The 18,733-nt window shown below is 51.7% G+C and overlaps 2 protein-coding genes across 7 annotated transcripts in view; one reads left to right on the top strand and one right to left on the bottom strand.

The window, feature by feature from the left end:
- The first annotated feature begins 1,810 nt into the window (after window positions 1-1,810).
- Window positions 1,811-18,733, top strand: part of TCFL5 (transcription factor like 5) — a 17,780-nt gene continuing 857 nt past the window's right edge. The window contains exons 1-7 of one of the 6 annotated variants that reach the window (XM_088026835.1): window positions 1,811-2,508; window positions 3,608-3,794; window positions 4,071-4,233; window positions 5,801-6,047; window positions 8,097-8,238; window positions 14,500-16,098; window positions 16,841-18,512. In XM_088026835.1, the coding sequence (XP_087882961.1) occupies window positions 1,826-2,508; window positions 3,608-3,794; window positions 4,071-4,233; window positions 5,801-6,047; window positions 8,097-8,238; window positions 14,500-14,622 (1,545 nt within the window). In that variant the 5' untranslated portion in view covers window positions 1,811-1,825 and the 3' untranslated portion in view covers window positions 14,623-16,098; window positions 16,841-18,512. Of the gene's footprint in view, window positions 2,509-3,607; window positions 3,795-4,070; window positions 4,234-5,800; window positions 6,048-8,096; window positions 8,239-12,253; window positions 13,921-14,499; window positions 18,513-18,733 lie in introns of those variants that run through there. The other 5 variants (XM_088026834.1, XM_088026837.1, XM_088026833.1 and 2 more) reach the window with 5 other exon arrangements.
- The window catches only part of COL9A3 (collagen type IX alpha 3 chain), an 18,803-nt gene continuing 15,499 nt past the window's right edge, over window positions 15,430-18,733 (bottom strand). The window contains exons 30-32 of the mRNA XM_088026662.1: window positions 18,164-18,346; window positions 16,984-17,061; window positions 15,430-16,079 (exon numbers count right to left, since the gene is read on the bottom strand). Coding sequence (XP_087882788.1) covers window positions 15,889-16,079; window positions 16,984-17,061; window positions 18,164-18,346 — 452 coding nt within the window. The 3' untranslated portion in view covers window positions 15,430-15,888. The remainder of the gene's footprint in view (window positions 16,080-16,983; window positions 17,062-18,163; window positions 18,347-18,733) is intronic.

Below are 18,733 nucleotides of genomic sequence, written 5' to 3'. Positions count from 1 at the left end.
ATGGATGTTATACTTGGTGAACGCTTTTTTTTTTTTCCTTTTTGGCCTGTTAATACAGTAAATGATGTTGGTTGATTTTCAAATGTAAACAACCCTTGTGTCACTGGAATACGATCTACTTGGTCATGACCTATTATTCCTTTTTTCAGAAATCTTTTTGGATTCAATTTGCCAAGATTCTATCAAGAATTTTTGCAGGTATTGCTCTGTGGTTTTATATTCCTGTTAATATCTTTATGCGATTTTGACATCAAGTCACTCTGGTTTCACAGAATACATGTTTGTATAACAGTTTCACATTTGACACTTACCCTCATGACACACGGCTCACACAGATGGTATGCTTTTTGTTCTCAATTGTGGGTCCAGGGTCACTAAACTGACCTTATGACCCACCATGGGTCTTCCCCTAGATGATGACCATGTGTGCTGTGCTGCCCTCCTGTCCTTGAAGGGCTAGTCCTTCATTCAGGGTCCCTCTGATATTTTATTTTCTTGCATGTTTGGGGTGGAGGCCTGGTACTCGCTCCCAAGAGCCATGGCTGGAGCCTTCCTCACTCCCTGCACACTAGGCTTGGCTCGAATTCTCAGTCAGGTTCTCAGCTCAGCCGGCTGCCTCCTGAGGGGTAGGCAGAACCACTGGGAGCTACACTGACTTTAAAAGAAAAGCATGTTTGGTATTCTGTTCACATTTTATTTAGAATGCAAACTCCAGTAAAGTCAGACCATTCTCACATTTTACGTCTAAACAAAAGAAGGTTTGAAAACTGCTATCTGCAAGAACTCCACCCAAACAAGAAACAAAAAAACACTGTAGGTGCCAATGGTCTTTATTTCCAATAAGTGAAAAGCCATATTGGACATAACCTTGATTTTATTTTCTCTTTTAACCATTGTAAATTTCACGGTACTCTGTGATTTTTCTATTCAAGTTGGGGTCCTTTGACCAGCTGCATTTGCATCAGATGGGGGCTCCCTAGAAAGGTGGGTTCCAGGTCCCCCTAGGCCTGACCTAGAATCTGCTTTTTAACAAGATCTGGCAGTTCTGTGCACACTGCGGTCCGTGTCGGTGCCGTGCTTGGAATCTACTCAAAGATTTTATCCGTGTCATCCCATGCATTTAATGGCTTGATCATTTCACTTAAGATTATGTATTGCAATCACCTACAGCTGATTTCTAATCTGGTGTGGAAATCAGTGCTCTAACTTGTTTTTTTCTATTCGTATTAATCCGCTGTCCTCAAACGTTTTACTGAGGACTTCGCCACTTCCCTCCGTTTTAAGTGGGAGAAAAGAAAAGCGTGTTAAAACCGCGTGCAGGGTCTGATCTCGCATTTGTTCCGAGAAAGGACGCGGTAAGGGAGCGCTGCACGTTCCGGGGGCACGGCTGCTGTCTGTTCTGGGACGCACCGGTCTGAGAAAGAGTGTGACCAGGCTGCACGGCCCCAGGTCACACAGGTACACGGGGTAAGGTATCTCACCTGTGAACTGCTAGGGCGCACGCGCCCGCCGGCCCCGCCCCCGACCTGCGCGCGCAGCCTGCCGCCCCGCCCCCCCCACATACCTGCGCGCGCAACTCCCGTGGAGGCCGCGGGGCGCGGCGGGGCGGGGCGGGGCGGGGCGGTGGCCAGGCCGTTGGCGGGGGCGGGGCGGAGCGGGGCGGGGGCGGGGCCGCGGCGCAGGGGGTGGGGTTTCCGTTGCGGGGCGGGGCGGCGCAGGCGCACTGCGGGTCCAGCGGTTTCCCGCCCCCCAACGTCGCCCGGCGAGGCCGCGCCGGCCCGGAGCCCGCCGGCCCCGCCGCGCGCGCCCCGCCGTTGGCTCCGGCATGTCGGGCCCCGGGCCGCGGGAGCCGCCGCAGGCGGGCGGGCCGGCGGGCCCCGAGGGCGCGGACGCGGCGCCGGGCGAGGCGGGACTGAGCTTCACGACCACCGACCTGAGCCTGGTGGAGATGACGGAGGTGGAGTACACGCAGCTGCAGCACATCCTCTATTCGCACATGGAGGCGGCGGCGGCCGACGGCGAGCTCGACGCGCGCCTCAGCTCGGCCTTTTTGGCGGCCGCCGCGCCGGGCGCGGCGGCGGCGGGCGGCTTCGCGGCGGCGGGGGGCGCGGCGGCGGCGGCGGCGGGGGCCGCGGCGCCCGTGTACCCGGTGCTGTGCCCGCCCGCGCTGGCCGACGGCGGCTTCGCGGGCGCAGCGCCCTGCCTGGGCCACGTCGACTTCCAGGAGCTGCGCATGATGCTGCTGAGCGAGGCGGGTGCTCCCGCCGCCGCCGCCGCCGCCCCCGCCCCCGCCGAGAAGACGCCGGGCGCCGACTGCCCCGGTCCCGGCGCGCCGCGGCCCAAGGCGCCCGACGGCGGCGGCAAGGAGAACGCGGAGGGCGCGCCCGAGGCGCGGGCCAAGTCGGCCGTGCGCGTCCGCCTGGAGGACCGCTTTAACAGCATCCCTGCGGAGCCGCCGCCCGCTCCGCGCGGCGCCGAGCCCCCAGAGCCCGGCGTGGCGCTCAACAAGTGGGTGTCCCTCCCCCGCCACCTCCCGGGTGGCCGGGCGCGGGGAGGCGCGGGTGCGCCGGGAGCGGCCCGCTGGGGCTGCGTGCCCACGAGGCCATGCGCCGCCGAGGCCAGCAGCCTCCGCCGGGGTGCACACGAGGAGGTCCCATGGAGCGGCCGTAGTCTCTATCTGGGTGCACATGAGTCCTTCTGGTGGGGCGGCCACCAGCCTGGCTGGGTCTGGGTGTAGACAAGGTGATCCAGGTGCAGAGGCCACCAGCCCTACTACAGCTTGTGTTTGAATAGGGATGAGGCCCAAGTGGGCCTGGGTGTAGGTGAAGTCAAACCTGGAGAAAGCCACCAGCCTCCTCTGGCCGGCATCTTCACAGGGAGCAGATCCCGTTGGGTCTGGGGCCGACTTGAAAGGTTGTGTGCTCTGCAAGCGCCGATGAGCAAATACTTTTGAGTCGTGAGTGCGTACCACGAAGCATGCCCTCGTGTGGTGCATACTCTGCATGTGGAAGAGAGTTCAGTTGAGATAAGTGTACAGATGCTTCTGAGGACCAAAGCTTTTGCACCAAATTGTCCACCTAAATGTCAGGAGAGGCCTGTTTCTCCCACGTTGACTCAGGTTAGGGGTGACTCCACACACGGATGAGCCTTGGTGGAAGGAAAGTGTCCTGATGACAGAACACAGCTTCGCCCTGCCGCCAGGATGCCAGCGCATCAGTCATGTCTCAGAGATAAATACTGAAGAGGAGTAGCCTCTTGTGCTGGGGGGGGCTTCTCGCTTTCTATCCCTCCCTACCCTGTGGTTTTCCCCATTTTGCCCCTAGTCATCAGAGTTTGGAGAACGGCCCAAAAAAGTGAGAGAGATTGGTGTCAGGTGACATCCAGCCATATGGTCCTCTGTGAGGAAGAAGTGTGAGCTTGTCCACTGCAGCGCTGGTTGATCCTGGTACGGTAGAGGTTTCCACGAGGAGGGGCGCGCGTCCTGCCCGATCTGAGTTGTCTAGAAGTCTTGGTGCTAGCCAGGAGAGCGTGCTGGGGATCACAGCCTTTGGCACACTTGCCTGCCACACAGTCTTCACGTGTCTCCGGGTCTCCTTTGTCTTGGCAGTTTGGTAACTCTTATCCGACATCCTTCCGAATTCATGAACGTCCCTCTTCATCAGCAACAAAACAAATGCACGACATTGGTGAAAAATAAAACTGCGGCAGCCGCCACCGCTTTACAATTTACATGCCCTCTGTTCACGGCCAATGCTTGCTCTGCTGCGGGGGTTTCGAGCCTCTCACAGACGCAGGTAAGGGAGGGACTTGTCACAGGTAAGGGAGGGACTTGTCGGGTGTTGCCCTTTTGTATCAGATGGATTTTATTTTTGTTAGGTCTGAAGGATTTGTTTTTCTTTTATTGAGCTTAATAATCTTTAAGATCAAAAGGGGTGGTTTGGGAACGTCTTAAAATCCTCAGTGTACGTGAAGTTACTCAAATGGCATTAACACCTTTGCCCTGACTTCGGTTAGAGGGCATTTGATTTGTGGGCATGCTGATAAACTTCCTGTCGCTTCATTTTTTGCAGGGTTCTGGTAACCCATGTTCTATACTCGAAGCTGCCAAGCATCAGGACATTGGATTGCCTAGAGCATTTTCTTTCTGTTACCAGCAGGAAATTGAATCCACTAAACAGACTTTGGGCAGTAGAAACAAAGCTTTGCCTGAGCAGGTTTGGATTAAAGTAGGAGGTAAGCCATAAAGTAGAGGGAGCACTGCCCTGCTGGCTTCTTGGCGGGGAGTGGGGAGGGAGAGAGGCCGAGTATAAACAGGAAGTAGTCTTTTTTTTTTTAAAGATTTATCCATTTATTTGTGAGAGAGCGAGCACGAGCACACAAGCAGGGGGCGAGGCAGAGGGAGAGAGAGAATCTCGGGCAGACTCCCTGCTGAGCACAGAGCCCACCATGGGGCTGGATCTCAGGACCTGAGCCAAAATCAAGAGTTGGCCGCTTAGCTGACCGAGCCATCCACGCTGCCTTCAGACATCATATTTATACTTAGCACGGAATCATTGAGTTTGGGGGCTGCTTTTTCTTACTGGTAATCTCCATAAACAGAAAAATGATAGACTTATGTAAATTTTCAGTTTCCTTCAAGTTGCTGAAAGCACTTAATAGTTGTTTTTTTGTTTCTTATTTTATATTTCGTGAGTGAGGCAGGAGTCTGAAATCTGCTAAAAGCTTTAGGAGACAATCTACAGATGGGCAAAGGATTGAGTTGGGAGCAAGAGGCCATAAGGTGATTCAGAAAGTTTTAGAAATAAAGAAACTGCTGAAGGCAAACTTTGCTCACCTTGAGAGTGAGCTCACAATCCCTTTCTCCTTGCAAACAAATTACTTTTCAACTTAACGCGACAAAATAACACCTAGCTTTTCCAGAGCTGATGGGGGCAGGGCGGGGATGGAGTGCTGAGCTCCTCCAGCCAGTGGGTCGTTCTCCTTGTTAGGACTTTTTATTCAAAAGTATGCGCTACCATTTGCAAAGCGAAAGGTTGATAGTAACATAAACCATGTACTAACTCCTCAGCTTCAGGAACAAAATATTCCCAGCGCTGTGAATTTCCCACCATGTCTTCCTTGCAGGTCCCATTGTGGAAGTTGTGCGTAGGGACCCTTTGGCCACAGAAACTTTGGTTTTGTTTGGCGTCTCAGGAATGTACGTCACCACACATGATGGTTAGGTGCCAGCTGTTCTGGAGGTGGTGGAATTTGCCGTGTTCCTCTAGCATAAATAAGAGCTGGGATGTGATTCCTCCTTCTGGGGGCAGAATCCCTTGTCAGCTGAGGGCACATTGAACCCTAAGGCACTTAGGTTTTGTCCTCTTCTGAGCATGGCAGATAGAGTACCTGCTGTCACATTAGAGTAATTGTATAAAAGAAAATCTTTGGGAGAAAGTTTGTTTTTTCTATTCTGAACATCAGAAAAATTGAACAACCTCTTGGTTTCTCTATTCATAGATGGCAGCTAACACCTGTTGATAAAAAAAAGGGACTTCTGACAAGGTTCTATTGATCACATAATACTCAGAGTGTTTTAGTTATGGATTTATGTTCAGTTTTGTGGTTTGGAGCTTTGTGCTAACGGCTTGTACCAGTTACTGTAGTGGGTACAGCTCTTCCTGTTCAGTTCTGGGCCTTCCTTTGCCCATTCATGTATCTATTCTGGCTTGAAAAATGCCACAAAATACATTCAGCATTAATGGGGACAAGTTAAGTAAAATAAAAAATTAAAATACCACTTTTTTCTTCTTTTGCAAAGAAGAAGCGCTATGTAAGCAAGCCATAAATAAGAGGAATCGGAGTAGAATACGTCAGCTGGACACAAATGTAGAACGAAGAGCCCTTGGAGAGATTCAGAACGTGGGCGAAGGCTCAACCACCACACAGGGCGCTTGGCCGCCCGCGGAGTCCTCGCAGGCAAACCTCGGGGAGCAGACCCAGAGCGGGCCCCAGGGAGGAAGGTCGCAGCGTAGGGAGAGGCACAACCGCATGGAAAGAGATAGAAGGTAATGCGTGTGATTGCTCGTCAACACGCAAGTTTACTATAGTTACTAGCAATAACAGGCAAGTCATTCATGAAACAGTAGTTTAGTTATTTCAAAACGTGTTCAACGTGGAGAAAAGTTGGCCGGAGTAAATACTGCGTTTTGCTAGGTGGATCGGGGTCCCCAGGACCACCCCCAGGTTTGAGGATTCATTAGGAAGACTTACGGCTTTGATTGATTACAGAGAAAGGACACAGCAAACTTAGCAAAGGTGCCTGGGGAGGAGTCCAGGGAGCCAGATGCGAGCTCCCAGGTCACCTCTTCCAAGGGGCTCCCAGATGCACTCTGCTCCTGCAGCACCGGGTCCTGGGGCGGGTGAAATTGCCAGCTGGGAACGCTCATGAGAGACTCAGTGCCCCAAGATTTTATTGGCGGGTCGGGTCATGGAGGCATTTCCTACCTGGTGAGCCGCCAAACCCCAGGCCCCCAGAGGGAGAAGCAGTGCTCAGCATGAACTGCATTGTTCGTACAAACATTTTAGCACAGTTAGGCACCTCACTAATGATGCTGGGAACCCTCCCAAGATCGTAGTTCCCCAAGGCCGTCAGGAGCCAGCCTTGTGAGTGGGCCTCCGGGAGACAGCTGGGCTGCACACCAGGGCACCAGCTTCACTTGGTTCTTTTAAGAATGTTGGGGAAGAAAGGGTTAAAACTGTTTTTTAGGTCGTTTTATCTGCAGGTTTTATTTAGAATTTATTTGGATTTTATGTAGAACCAAAAGGTGGTTAATTTTTCTGTATTACAGCTGGGTTTTTACCTGATGTTTCCCTAACGTAACTAATGTAATTAACTTAATCATTTCCGGGGTCCTTCGTCCCAGTTCCCTTTCTGTAGCGCGGGGCAAGGCAGATACTCAACTCTGAGGCTCCGGTGTTGACCTGAGGCAACTTCCTTCTTTCTAAGGGATGTAGTAAAGCTAGTTAGCCCACCAGCAATCATTCTTAGACCTGTACGCACGCGCGCGCACACACACTCTCTCTCTCTCTCTCTCTCTCTCTCTCTCTCTCTCTCTCTCTCTCTCTCTCTCTCTCTCTCTCTCTCTCAAACTGAAGGACGTCTGTGAACTAGGAAGGATGGCTTTCCTACCTGACATGTCATCAGCGTTTACTGGGTACCTGCTGTGGGAGAATCCTTACCCGTAGGTTGGCACCCTGCCATTCCCTAGGGTAACACACTGCAGGTTCACTGCCTCGCATCTCTGTCTCTCGTCTGTGATGTAGAGCTGTCTCCCGCTCAGACTGGAGATAGGTGCCTGCTGTCGCGTTTGCCTTAGGAGACCCCCGTGTCTGCTCCCACGTGTGCACGTGGAAGGTGGGCAGCAGGGGTCGTGCTGCATCCGCCACTCTGTGTCAGCTCCTCTGGGACCTGGCATTACGCCAAGTGTCATCTGTGAGAGCTAACATGGTCTAATCATAAGACCCAACTTGTGATTTAAGTTCTCTCTGAAAAAAAATATCTCTAAAAAGACTGGGCTTGGGGATATTAGCAGAGTGTAGTGTGTGATCCTTTTTTTTTTTTTAAAAGATTTTATTTATTTGAGAGAGAGAGAATGAGAGAGAGAGAGCACGAGAGGGAAGAGGGTCAGAGGGAGAAGCAGACTCCCTGCTGAGCAGGGATCCCAACGTGGGACTCGATCCCGGGACTCCAGGATCATGACCTGAGCCGAAGGCAGTCGCTTAACCAGCTGAGCCACCCAGGCGCCCTGTGATCCTTTTTTGAACCAGGGCCCCTTTGGAGGTCAAAGCTGTGACTCTTAGCTGTGGGTCAGTTCCTTGGCACACGGAGAGCAGGGTAATAACTTGTGAGTGAAGAACGATCTACCCAGAAAAAGCGCACACACAATTTTCCTTCCAGTTTCGGGGGTTTGGCTCTGTCCCTGGTCTAGAGACTTGCTCCCGGCCCTTGAGCAGGACGGTCCTGGTGGAGCGCGGCCCCGAGCGCAGGTGGCCAGGCCGGGAGTGGCGGTATCGCTTCTGCTTCTCAGCGTGATTACTTTGGATTTTGACTGTAGGCGCAGAATCCGCATTTGCTGTGATGAGTTGAATCTTTTAGTCCCGTTCTGCAATGCGGAGACGGATAAGGCGACCACCCTGCAGTGGACCACGGCGTTCCTGAAGTACATTCAGGAAAGACATGGAGATTCTCTTAAAAAGGTCAGTATTCAGGGCAGATAGATTTTCAGAATTTTATAGACTGACAAGTGATGTTATTTTTTCCCTAAGATAGCCCCGACTGTCGTTCATTTCCTGGAACCCAGTGTCAGATGCTGAGTTCACTATGAGCAAAACTGCGCTCGTTAATGTTGTAGCTCATCGTTTATTGAAATACTAATCACAGCCCGGGTTGGTTCACTGACACGCAGCGTATGAGTGACTCAGGTATCCGTTGTCAGATTGAGCACCTGCTGTATACAGCAGGTTGTATGGGACTGGAAGGGGTGTCAGACACCTGTAAGATGTGTATTTTTTTACCCTCTGAAGACTTTGTGAAGGGATGAAGCAAGACGAATTAAGAAGGGAGAGAGAGAGAGAGGCAGATAATGCAACAGTCTGGAATTCAGATGCATTCAGAAGGTGAAGAGAGACTCTTCCATGGGCAGGGCGACTGGGGACGACTTGGGGGCTCTGGGCCCGAGCACCTGGCTCCCAATGCAGCCAGCCCTGCCTTGACCCTGCCTGTCGGTTCCAGGGGCAATGCCAGTGAGCGAGCGCAGCTCCCGGGGAGGGGGGTAACCGAGCGCGTGGTGTGAGTAGGAGTCCAGCCGCCCTTCCTCAGATGGAAGAACGGAGGCTCCAGGTACTGGCCTCAGCATGCTGGTGGTCAGGGTGCGTGCTGATGAGGCCATGGTGAGGCAAGCCCTGCGCACCCCGATCGGGTCCCTGTGGAAGCCATCACGTGGCCGCCACTGTGGCTGCAGCACCTCTTAGGGACTGAGTCGAGGTTGGTGCATAAACATGGAGGAAACCTTTTACAAAGAGCCTCCTGTGTGTAGATCCCGCGGGGCTGGGAGCCACAGGCTGTGTTTCTGGTTCCCGTTCTGTCTTGCATGGCGTTCATACCACGTGAGCTGTGCTGTCATTGTACATGTGATCATGTTTTAAAGCAGTATTTGTGTCACGTTCCTTCTGATTGGGTCGTTTATGGTTATCCTGCAGTTACTCTGTGATGGTATTTGTTAGAGGTAAACTGTTAATTTTAATAAAATAAAGCTTTTATGTATATATTTGTTAAGCTTTTTATCTTAATCCCAGCCAGTTAACACAGTGTAACACTAGTTTCAGGTGTACAATATGGTGACTCGGCACTTCCGTAGGTCACCTGGTGCTCATGAGGACAAGTGCCCTCCTTCATCCCCACCCCGTTTCCCCCACCCCCACCCACCTCCACTCTGGTCACCATCAGTGTGTTTTCTAGAGTCAAGAGTCTGTTTCTTGCTTTGTTTCTTTTTCTCTCTTTTTTCCCTTCACTCTTCTGTTTTGTTTCTTAAATTCTACATATGAGTGAAACCATACGATAATTGTCTTTCTCTATTTGACTTAGCATCATCCCCTCCAGTTCCATCCACGTCAGTGCAAATGGTAGGTATGTATCCTTTCTGATGGCTGAGTAATCTTCCCTTGTATATATGGACCACATCTTCTTTATCCATTCATCTGTTGAAGGGCATCTCGGCTCCTTCCACAGTTTGGCTATTGTGGACATTGCTGCTATGAACATTGGGGGGCAGGTGCCCCTTCTTTTCACTACGTCTGTGTTTATGGGGTAAATACCCAGTAGTGCAATTGCTGGGTCATAGGGTAGCTGTATTTTCAACTGTTTGAGGAACCTCCATACTGTTTTCCAGAGGGGCTGCACCAGCTTGCATTCCCACCAGCAGTGTAGGAGGCTTCCCCTTTCTCCGCATCTTCACCAACATCTCTCGTTTCCTGACTTGTTAATTTTAGCCATTCTGACTGGTGTGAGGTGGTATCTCATTGTGGTTTTGATTTGGATTTCCCTGATGCCGAGTGATGATGAACATTTTTTCATATGTCTGTTGGCCATCTGGATGTCATCTTTGGAGAAAAGCTTTTGTATTTTTGAAAATGATTCAATGTTTGGCTTTGTGTACCTATTAGTAGTAAGTTATTGACACAATTCATTCAAATATGATGAAGGCACTTACAACAAAAAAAAAATCTGTTAACTGTCTTTGTATATACTCAGAGATTGAATAGGTTAAAACTTGTGGGTATTATATTTTGTATTTCATACATAAATATGGCTTGGGTGGGCACAGCAAGAGGAAAACCTCCCCGCAGAGACCTGGGACCAGTGCCGCTGCTAGGTGCTCCCCATGGGCTGGTCCCGCCCTTCCCCAGCTGGGGCGTCTGTGCCCGAGTCTCCGTCAGCCTTGGGTGTCCTGGCTTCTTGTCTTGTTGTTCTGCTCTGTTGGCTTTTGAGGGGGGCAAGCAGAGTTAGTGGTGGTGTTTGGGGGGTGGCAAGCGGAGTTAGTGGTGGTGTTTTTTTCTGTTGTAATTTGCTTGTATGTTTTAAAAGCTTACCTTCTTTATTATTTTAAAGATTTATTCTTTCTGACATCTGGAGTTTAAAAGCTTTTAGTCTGTTTTACACATTTTTTTTTATTATGTTGTCATCAACAAAGATGGTCTGTATAAAGAGAGAGTTTTTGAAAGTTTGCTGAGACTTCCGTTGTGACGTGTTCTGTGGTCGGTTTTTAAAAGTTCTGTGTTTATTTGGAAAGAATGTGTATTCTCTGTTTGGTGAATTCTGTGTTTGTTAGGTTGAGATCATTAATGGCGATTCAGACTCCTCCTGTGGGGCGCCTGGGTGGCTCAGTCAGTTAAGCGTCTGTCTTTGGCTCAGGTCACGATCCCAGTGTCCAGGGATCGAGTCCCGCATCGGGTTCCCGGCTCTGGGGAGAGTCTGCTTCTCCCTCTGCCCCTGGCCCTGTTTGTGCGCTCTTACACTTTCTCTCTCTCCCTCCTTCCTTCCCTCTCTCTCAAATAAATAAAATCTTTAAAAGAAAAAATTCTTTTTCAAAAAACCTAGGCTCTTCTTGTCCTCTACCTGTTCCAAGAGGCACGGCCTGGTGCCCTGAGCACTTTCTCGGGTGCCTTGTCTGCCTGTTGTCCTCACAGCTTCCTGGCTTGGTTCCTTGACGTGCAACCGGGGCCATCGCTCTCTTTCCTATTAAGAAGAAATTTGCTTTCTTTTTTTAGTTTATTTTTACTTATGTCGGCTCCACCCTTAACGTGGGGCTCGAACTCCTGACCCCAAGGTCAAGAGTTGTACACTCTTCCTACTGAGCCAGCCAGGTGCCCCAAGAAAGACGCTTTTTATATTTGGCATTCTCACGTTTACAAATCGAACGTGAACACCTGCTTTGGCTAGATGTTCTCCAAGGGTGTTCTGATTCGTTGTAGAACTCCCTGGAAACTCCGACATTTCACTGAGGTTTCATTGCAACAGATGCTGGTGGGGTGAGTAGGACGGTGGCTGCCGGCTTGCCTCGGGCCCGGGAGAACCCAGACCACACCCGGCTGCCCTCAGCAAAGGCGGACACCCCGCACTCTCCTCGCTGTGTGCACGTTGCTCAGGAGGTCTCTGGAGTACTTTCTTAGGTCAAAAATGACAGTTTCCTTCTTTGTGACTTTTATGTAATTATTCCCAAATTCTACCTTCTCAAATATAGGCAGATATTTTATTTTATTTTATTTTATTTTAAAGATTTTATTTATTTATTTGAGAGAGAGAGAATGAGAGAGAGAGAAAGCACATGAGAGGCGGGGGGAGGGTGAGAGGGAGAAGCAGGCTCGTCGCCGAGCAGGGAGCCCTATGTGGGACTCGATCCCGGGACTCCAGGATCATGACCTGAGCCGAAGGCAGTCGCCTAACCAACTGAGCCACCCAGGCGCCCAGGCAGATATTTTATATTTGGGCTTTTGGGTGTCAGGATACAGGAAATTGTCAAAATGTGGCTCATCTTAAATTGCATCGAGACCCTAAAACCCTTTCTTTCAAGTTTGGGAAGAAAATTAGAGATACGTGCAGCTATAGCTCCTGAGTGCAGGTAGCAGTTACCAATGGCAGGTGGACAGGTAGTGCACTCCAGGCAATCCAGGGGTACCTAGTGCAGCACGAACTTCTGCTTCCATTTTTGGACAGGAATGCAGTATGAAGCCGCCACAACCCAGCAACAGAAAAACAACACAATTCAAAAACGGGCAAAGGATTTGAATACCTTTTTCCAGAGAAGATAAACAAATGACCATCAGGTCCATGAGCAGATCTCTGATCATCAGGGAAATGCAAATCCAAAGGCTGTGCCGCTTCCCACCCAGTAGGTGTGACTGTTACTGACAGACGGAACTGCAAGTCTGGGAGCAGAACACCATGCAGCTGCTGTGGAAAATCGGGTGACAGCTTTCAAAGGTAGAATTGTCACATGACCCGGCGGTTGCACTTGTGGGTAGAGACCCAGGAGGACACTTGGATGTGAACGTTCACAGCAGCCAGGACATGGAGGCCCCCTGTGTCCATCAGCAGGAGTGGATAAGCAGAGCGTGTGCACAGACAGCGGAATATGGCTTAGCCATAAAAAGGAAGCGCTCGGCACCTGCCACAGCACGGATGCACCTGAGGATGCCAGTTACAAAAGGACAACTACTGTATGAGCCCACCTCTGTGTGGTCCCCGGAGTCATCCCAACTCGTAGAGACAGAAAGTGGGACGGTGGGTGGGTGCTGGGGGAGGGCGAGAGCCCACGTTCCGTGGGGACAGAGTGTCTGTGTGGGACGATGAAAGGTCAGAAACGGCGCTGATCACACAGCATCCTGAAGGTAGTTAATGCCACTGGGTAAAACCACTTAGATAAGTGGCTAAAATGGAAAACTTCACGTTACATATTTTTTACCATAACAGAAAATCTGTAAACGTAAATTTAATTGTTAAGAATGCTATGCTTTAAAAAAAAAAGAACTTATGGAAGTGTATCCGTGCACAGACGCGGGGAGAACAGAACACTGAGCTCCCGGGTTCCTTGGGCACAAGGGAGCGTCGTCAGTACCCCCGTCCTGCCTCCCTCGATGGATGGTTTAAAGCATTCCACAGATTTCTCGGTTTTACTCTCAAGGGCATCTCTAAAAATAGAAGTGTGGGGCGCCTGGGTGGCTCAGTCGTTAGGCGTCTGCCTTCGGCTCGGGTCATGATCCCAGGGTCCTGGGATGGAGCCCCACGTCGGGCTCCCCGCTCAGCGGAGATCCTGCTTCTCCCTCTCCCACTCCCCCTGCTTGTGTTCCCTCTCTCACTGTGTCTCTATCAAATAAATAAAATCTTAAAAAAAAATAAAAATAAAAATAGAAGTGTGGTTTAAAAGCACCATCGCATCCAGATGCCCCCGATGGGCTCACAGCGGTCTTTGTCCAGCTGACTTCCTTGAATCGGGATCCAAACGCTGTCCAGCCAAACGGTTGGTAGCTAAACAGCTTTGATTCCACGATGGCTCCCCTCTCTCTTCCCTGTCCTTTATCTATTGAAGAGATGGAATCCTCTGTCCTGTAGCATTTTCCACCTTGTGCATTTTGCAGACCCCCGATCTTTGTTTCCCAGAGGCTGATGAGATCAGGCTGTCTGCTTGCACTTGCCTTCTCCTTTTGTGAGCTTGGGGCTGCCCCGTGTGCTCAGGACCAAAAACCGGGGCTTGTTAAGCGTTCCTAGAGGTAGAGAGCGTGAGCAAGGGCCGCAGGGGACAGGGCTCCGCAGGAGCCAGCTTTCAGCCTTCCAGAGCCAGCCCCTGATGCCAGGCCCACCACGGAGCACTCACCGGTGTGTGTGGGGTATGTGATGGTCATGGTGTCTGCGGGGTGATGGAAAGTTCTGCAGACGGATGGTAGCGATGCTGTGGGACAGTGTGCCTGGGCTGAATGCAGCCTAGCAAACACTCACACATGGCGAAAATGGTATCGTAGCATGCATATTGTACTTCATTGAAAAATATAAGTATGGCTGCTTGTTTTTAAATAAAGAAGGCTTTATAAAAGGGACAGGCATTATGGGAATCTATTGGAAAATTAACAGTATGTGTAAATGTGACTATTTGAGAAAAATGTTTGAATCCCTGTTTTTATGACATATACCCCCTTAAAAGAGGTGACATGAGTTCGTGGATGACACCTTTATAAATTTTGAAGTAGGTTAGCTCATAGTTTTAACCTTTGGTGTATTTTTAATTTTTTTAAATTTTATTTATTCATTTTAAGTAATCTCTATGCCCAACATGGGACTCGAACTCACAACCTGAGATCAAGAGCCTTCACTGACTGAGCCAGCCGGGTGTCCCCAGCCTTTTGTGTTTTTAAGAAAGTTTCCAAGTCTGTAAATTCACAACATTAATGGTGGTTTCTCAACTTCAGGAATTTGAGAGTGTGTTTTGCGGTAAAACTGGCAGAAGGCTCAAGTTGACCAGACCGGACTCCTTGGTGGCGCGTCCTGCGCAGGAGAGCCTACAGAGCAGCCCAGCCATGGATATCAAGTGACCAGAAGGGACCGCTAGTTCCCAGCAGTGGCGGCTGCTGCCCGGGGGCCCCGAGCGTCTGTGCAGCCCCGGAGCCCTGGCGGTCTGGCTCTGGGGGACGTGAGTCCAGTTGAGGGGCCTCTGTGGGGACGTTACAGCACGTTTTATAAAGATGTTTGTCTAGAACAAAATACTTAGCCATTCGTGTCCTCTTAGACCATTTGGGGATGAAGACATGTTGACAATTAGCAAGAAACTTTTCAATTATCTGCCTGATTCCATCATGTTTTCTTAACATGATAACTTCAAAAATTAACATCCTTTGTAATTTCCTTAGTCTTCCAAGGTACACCGCTTTTTACTTACTTTATTTACATTTTAAATATGCCCACTTAGCAATTGGAACAAGTTAAATTGTTCTTAATTAGAAGTAGTTTGGAAATTTTACTCCTTTGTTTCTCCCTCCCCTGTGCTGACTTCCAGTCACATGGGACCGCGTTGTGAAATGCGGTCCGTGTCCAGCCCTCTTGCTGGACATTTTCCAGAGACTCCCTTTGAAGCCACTTTTGTCCATAAATGAGATATTGTCACAGTGGATTCCTTCAATGCCCTCATTTTCATATTGAGAGTCATTACTTTCTGTGTAATAAACTGTAGTGTTTGGAACTGAGGTTTTCACATGAGTGGCTTTATTTATCACAACAGGCAATAGCAGTAGACTTTCTCGCAATACAGGGTCACCTTCAATAAATACTGTTAATCGGAGACAGTCAAAAGTTTGTACACAAAAGAAGCAGGTAAATCAGACTAGACCACTGTGTGGAGGGGGTACCGTACAGGAAATCCTTTATTTATCAGACTGGGGTCGCCTGGGGTCATCTGCCGTCTTACTGATTCTTACTCCTTCCATGAGTGCTGTGTAAACAGGTTGCTATTTTAGGCCCCGAGGGATTGTATGCAGCTGTGCATACGTGTGCCCTGTACCCCCTCAGGTGTGGGGTCTAGTTGGCGCCCCCGGGGCCTGTGTCTGAGGTGCGATGTGACCGCTGACGGGCGCTTGTAAATGCGCACAGAGACAACACCGGACAACAGGTCGATGAAGGACGCTCTCGGGGACCAAGTGGCCGGTCACTGCCGTGGAGGACACAAGGGGCAGGCCAGGAGGGCCGCGAGGGCCGTCGCAGATGCCACGCTGTCCCCTCCCCCACGGAGCACGGCTGACTCCTCGTGTCCTTCCCGAGCTCCCTGCTGGCGGCGGCACCACCTTCTCACTTCCTTCGGTTGTGTTTTAGGAGCTTCTAGAACCTGATTTTTCCCCGCCACCTCCCATCACGGCTCCTTGGCAGGCCGAGGTGTCACAGATGCCGGGGGTCCCCTGAGCACCGACAGCACCGGGGAGGCCAGGATCGCCTGGAGGCCCGGGCTCACCGTGGGCCCCATCTCGGCCATCTTTGCTAACGCCAGGCACGCCTTGCGGTCCTTGAGACGGAGCGGGAAGGTGAGTTAGATGTAAGACTAGAACATCTGTTCAGACTGCCACCCCCAGCCCTTCTGTGTAGGGGCGTGTTCTGCACTCTGGGAGGGCTGAGGGGAGGAGAGACCATGTGGGGGAGAGGAGCAAGGGCAGAGGACAAGGTGGGGAGGACGTGGAGGCCAGGGGCCTGTTCCGAGCGTAGTGGCTCGGACCCGAGCAGAGCTCATGGGAGCCGAGGGACGAGAGCGTCTCCTGTGAGCCGGGGTGGCATCGGGGGGTGCGGAGTTGCTTGGTGAGTGGGGACAGAGGTGATTGTGGGCATGGCCTGCATGTGATCCCGGGGGGGGGGACCCCACCTCGGGGGATGGGCCCCCTGAGCAGGGGGAGGCAGGGTGGGTCAGCTGAGGAGGGGCTGGGAGCGTGGGTGCAGCCTGGAGGGCCAGCAGAGGAGAGGGTTTCCGGGCGCTCGGAGAGGACTGGAGCAGGGCCTCTGCTCCGCCCGTGGTGCAGGGCTGCATGGAAGACCACGAGGTGACTCGCCCCTCATGTGAGGGATGGACCGCAGGGGGCAGGGGCTGGTCCTCTGTCTCCACAAAGCGTTTGTATTGGACACCAAACAGTCATGATACATGTGGCCAATTCAGAGGGAATTAGGGAATTCTGAACTGAACTGACCTAGATGCTAGACTGCTTTCACCGATTGGAAATTAACTGAATCTACGGGGATAGATCTCCTGAATCTGTTCTCACTCAAACTTGTACAAAGTCATTCAGGCGGTTCCTGACCGTTCCTGACCCTCTGAGAGGACTTTGCCAAGAGAAAGGCGTCATGATACATGTTCACCACCCAAACGCGGCCCCAGGTCAAGCCACAGCACATTGGGAAAGCGGCTGGTGACGGGCACCTACCCTGCAGCCCCTGGTCTCCGTCCGGCCCGTCCAGACCTGCGCCTGCCGAGCCTTTGTCTCCTCTGTCTCCCGAAGCCCCTGTGGGGAAGCACCGGACACGTGAGCACCTGGCTGGGGTTCGAGGAGGGACCGCTGGCGCAATGGCATGAGCCCCCACGCCAGCGTGTCACCCGCCTTGTGACGGGCAGGGCGCCCGTGTGGTGAGCCTTTTCCTGAAGCAAAACGCTCTCAGAAAAGTAACACGAGCGCCAGAACCAGGGAAGGGGATGGAGGCTAGTTGAGAACTGTATTTTCAAAAGGCTTAAAGGCCTTCAGATCCCTACTTGAAGAAACCCGCTTGGTCTGTTGGTGGAACACAGCAAGCCCTCACACCTTGTGCCGGTGCCGGAGATGCTCAGAGCCCACAGCCATCTCCAAGGCCACGCGAAGCCAGCTGACCATGAGCTTGGGACCGACACCGCGTCTGGGAAGACATGTCTGTCTCCAGGGCTAAAATTGTTCAGCCTTGAAGTTTCTTAAAAATAAGTGCGGCACTGCTCATTCTGGAATAGCCGGACTTGTACTCAAACTGCGCCTCATCGATGGAGAGAGCAAATCACAAAGTTTCCCTCAGAAACATTTTTCTTAAGCTGTTTTTCAGAAACAAAATTATTTGATCAATACATGGGCACGGGCTGGAATCCTGAGCTTTCAATCCGGAACTGGGGCCAGGAGGCCGGCCAGTGGGGTGCGGGTGGGGACACTGCAAACTCAGGAAGTGGGTGTCGGGGCCCGTTTGGGAAAAGCTCGGTGGCTGGGAGTTCACAGCTGTGTTAGCCCCGTGGCCCATCCGTGGGCCTGAGTATCTGGCTGGTTCCCGCTCAGCGGGGACCTGGACAGGGCCAGCACCTAGCATCAGCGACAGGGCGCACCCATGAGGTCATCTGGTTTCGAAATTCTACTTCCCAGTGCTTCAAAGGGAGTTCTGTTTAACTTCTGCCTTTTGCAACAGAAATGTTACGAATGTCAGTTTTTCTGAAGGCATATGCTGTTACGTGTAAACGGGCTCCTGTTTGTTTATCCCTCATATTTTTCTCTCCCCCTCCTCCCCCAAATGCTGTTCTGACGGTATTTGCGGCACCTGGGGAGATGAAAAAGGTGTTAACGGAGCTGCGCAGGGGACGGCGGGCAGCCGACTCACCTCTGGGCCCCGGGTCTCCCAGCTCTCCGGTAGGACCACGGTATCCAGGGGGCCCTCGGGCACCAGGGTGGCCGATGGAGCCCGGCGGTCCCGGGGGGCCTGGGGGCCCAGCTGGACCAGGCCGACCTGCGGATCCAGGTGCTAAAGGCTTCCTCAGGTGAGCAGCTAACTGCGCGATTTGTTCTTTTGGAAAACAAAGATGTAAGCATTTATTCGAGGAGGATTAGCAAAAGTGTTCTGTTTGAGGCGGAAAAGATCAAGCCGCCCCTAACGCACTTCGGGGCATGGAACGGAAGTACTGCTGCATTTCTCCTGTGTGCCAAGGACGGAGTCACAGGCCCAAGAGCAGGTGCTCATTTTGGGGGAACTCCTTACAAATCCTGTGAATCAAAGTGGCCAAGAGATAGATGGCCACTTAGTTGGTAAAGGCTGGAAGGGCGCAGGTCTCGGTCCCTGCTGGTGGTTTCGCAGACATCTAGAACCCCCACCGTGCCCCTGCCTGTGTTACAGCCTGGGTGGAGGGAGCCCCCCCCCCACTGCCCCAGGTGGGGAAGAGGTGGAGGAGGCCGC

The sequence above is a fragment of the Eumetopias jubatus genome, unplaced genomic scaffold, assembly GCF_037043125.1.
Source record: "Eumetopias jubatus isolate StellerSeaLion01/CBP00866 unplaced genomic scaffold, mEumJub1_p1.0 scaffold_9, whole genome shotgun sequence".
Lineage (NCBI taxonomy): Eukaryota > Metazoa > Chordata > Mammalia > Carnivora > Otariidae > Eumetopias > Eumetopias jubatus.
This window is presented reverse-complemented; position numbering and strand designations above follow the sequence as displayed.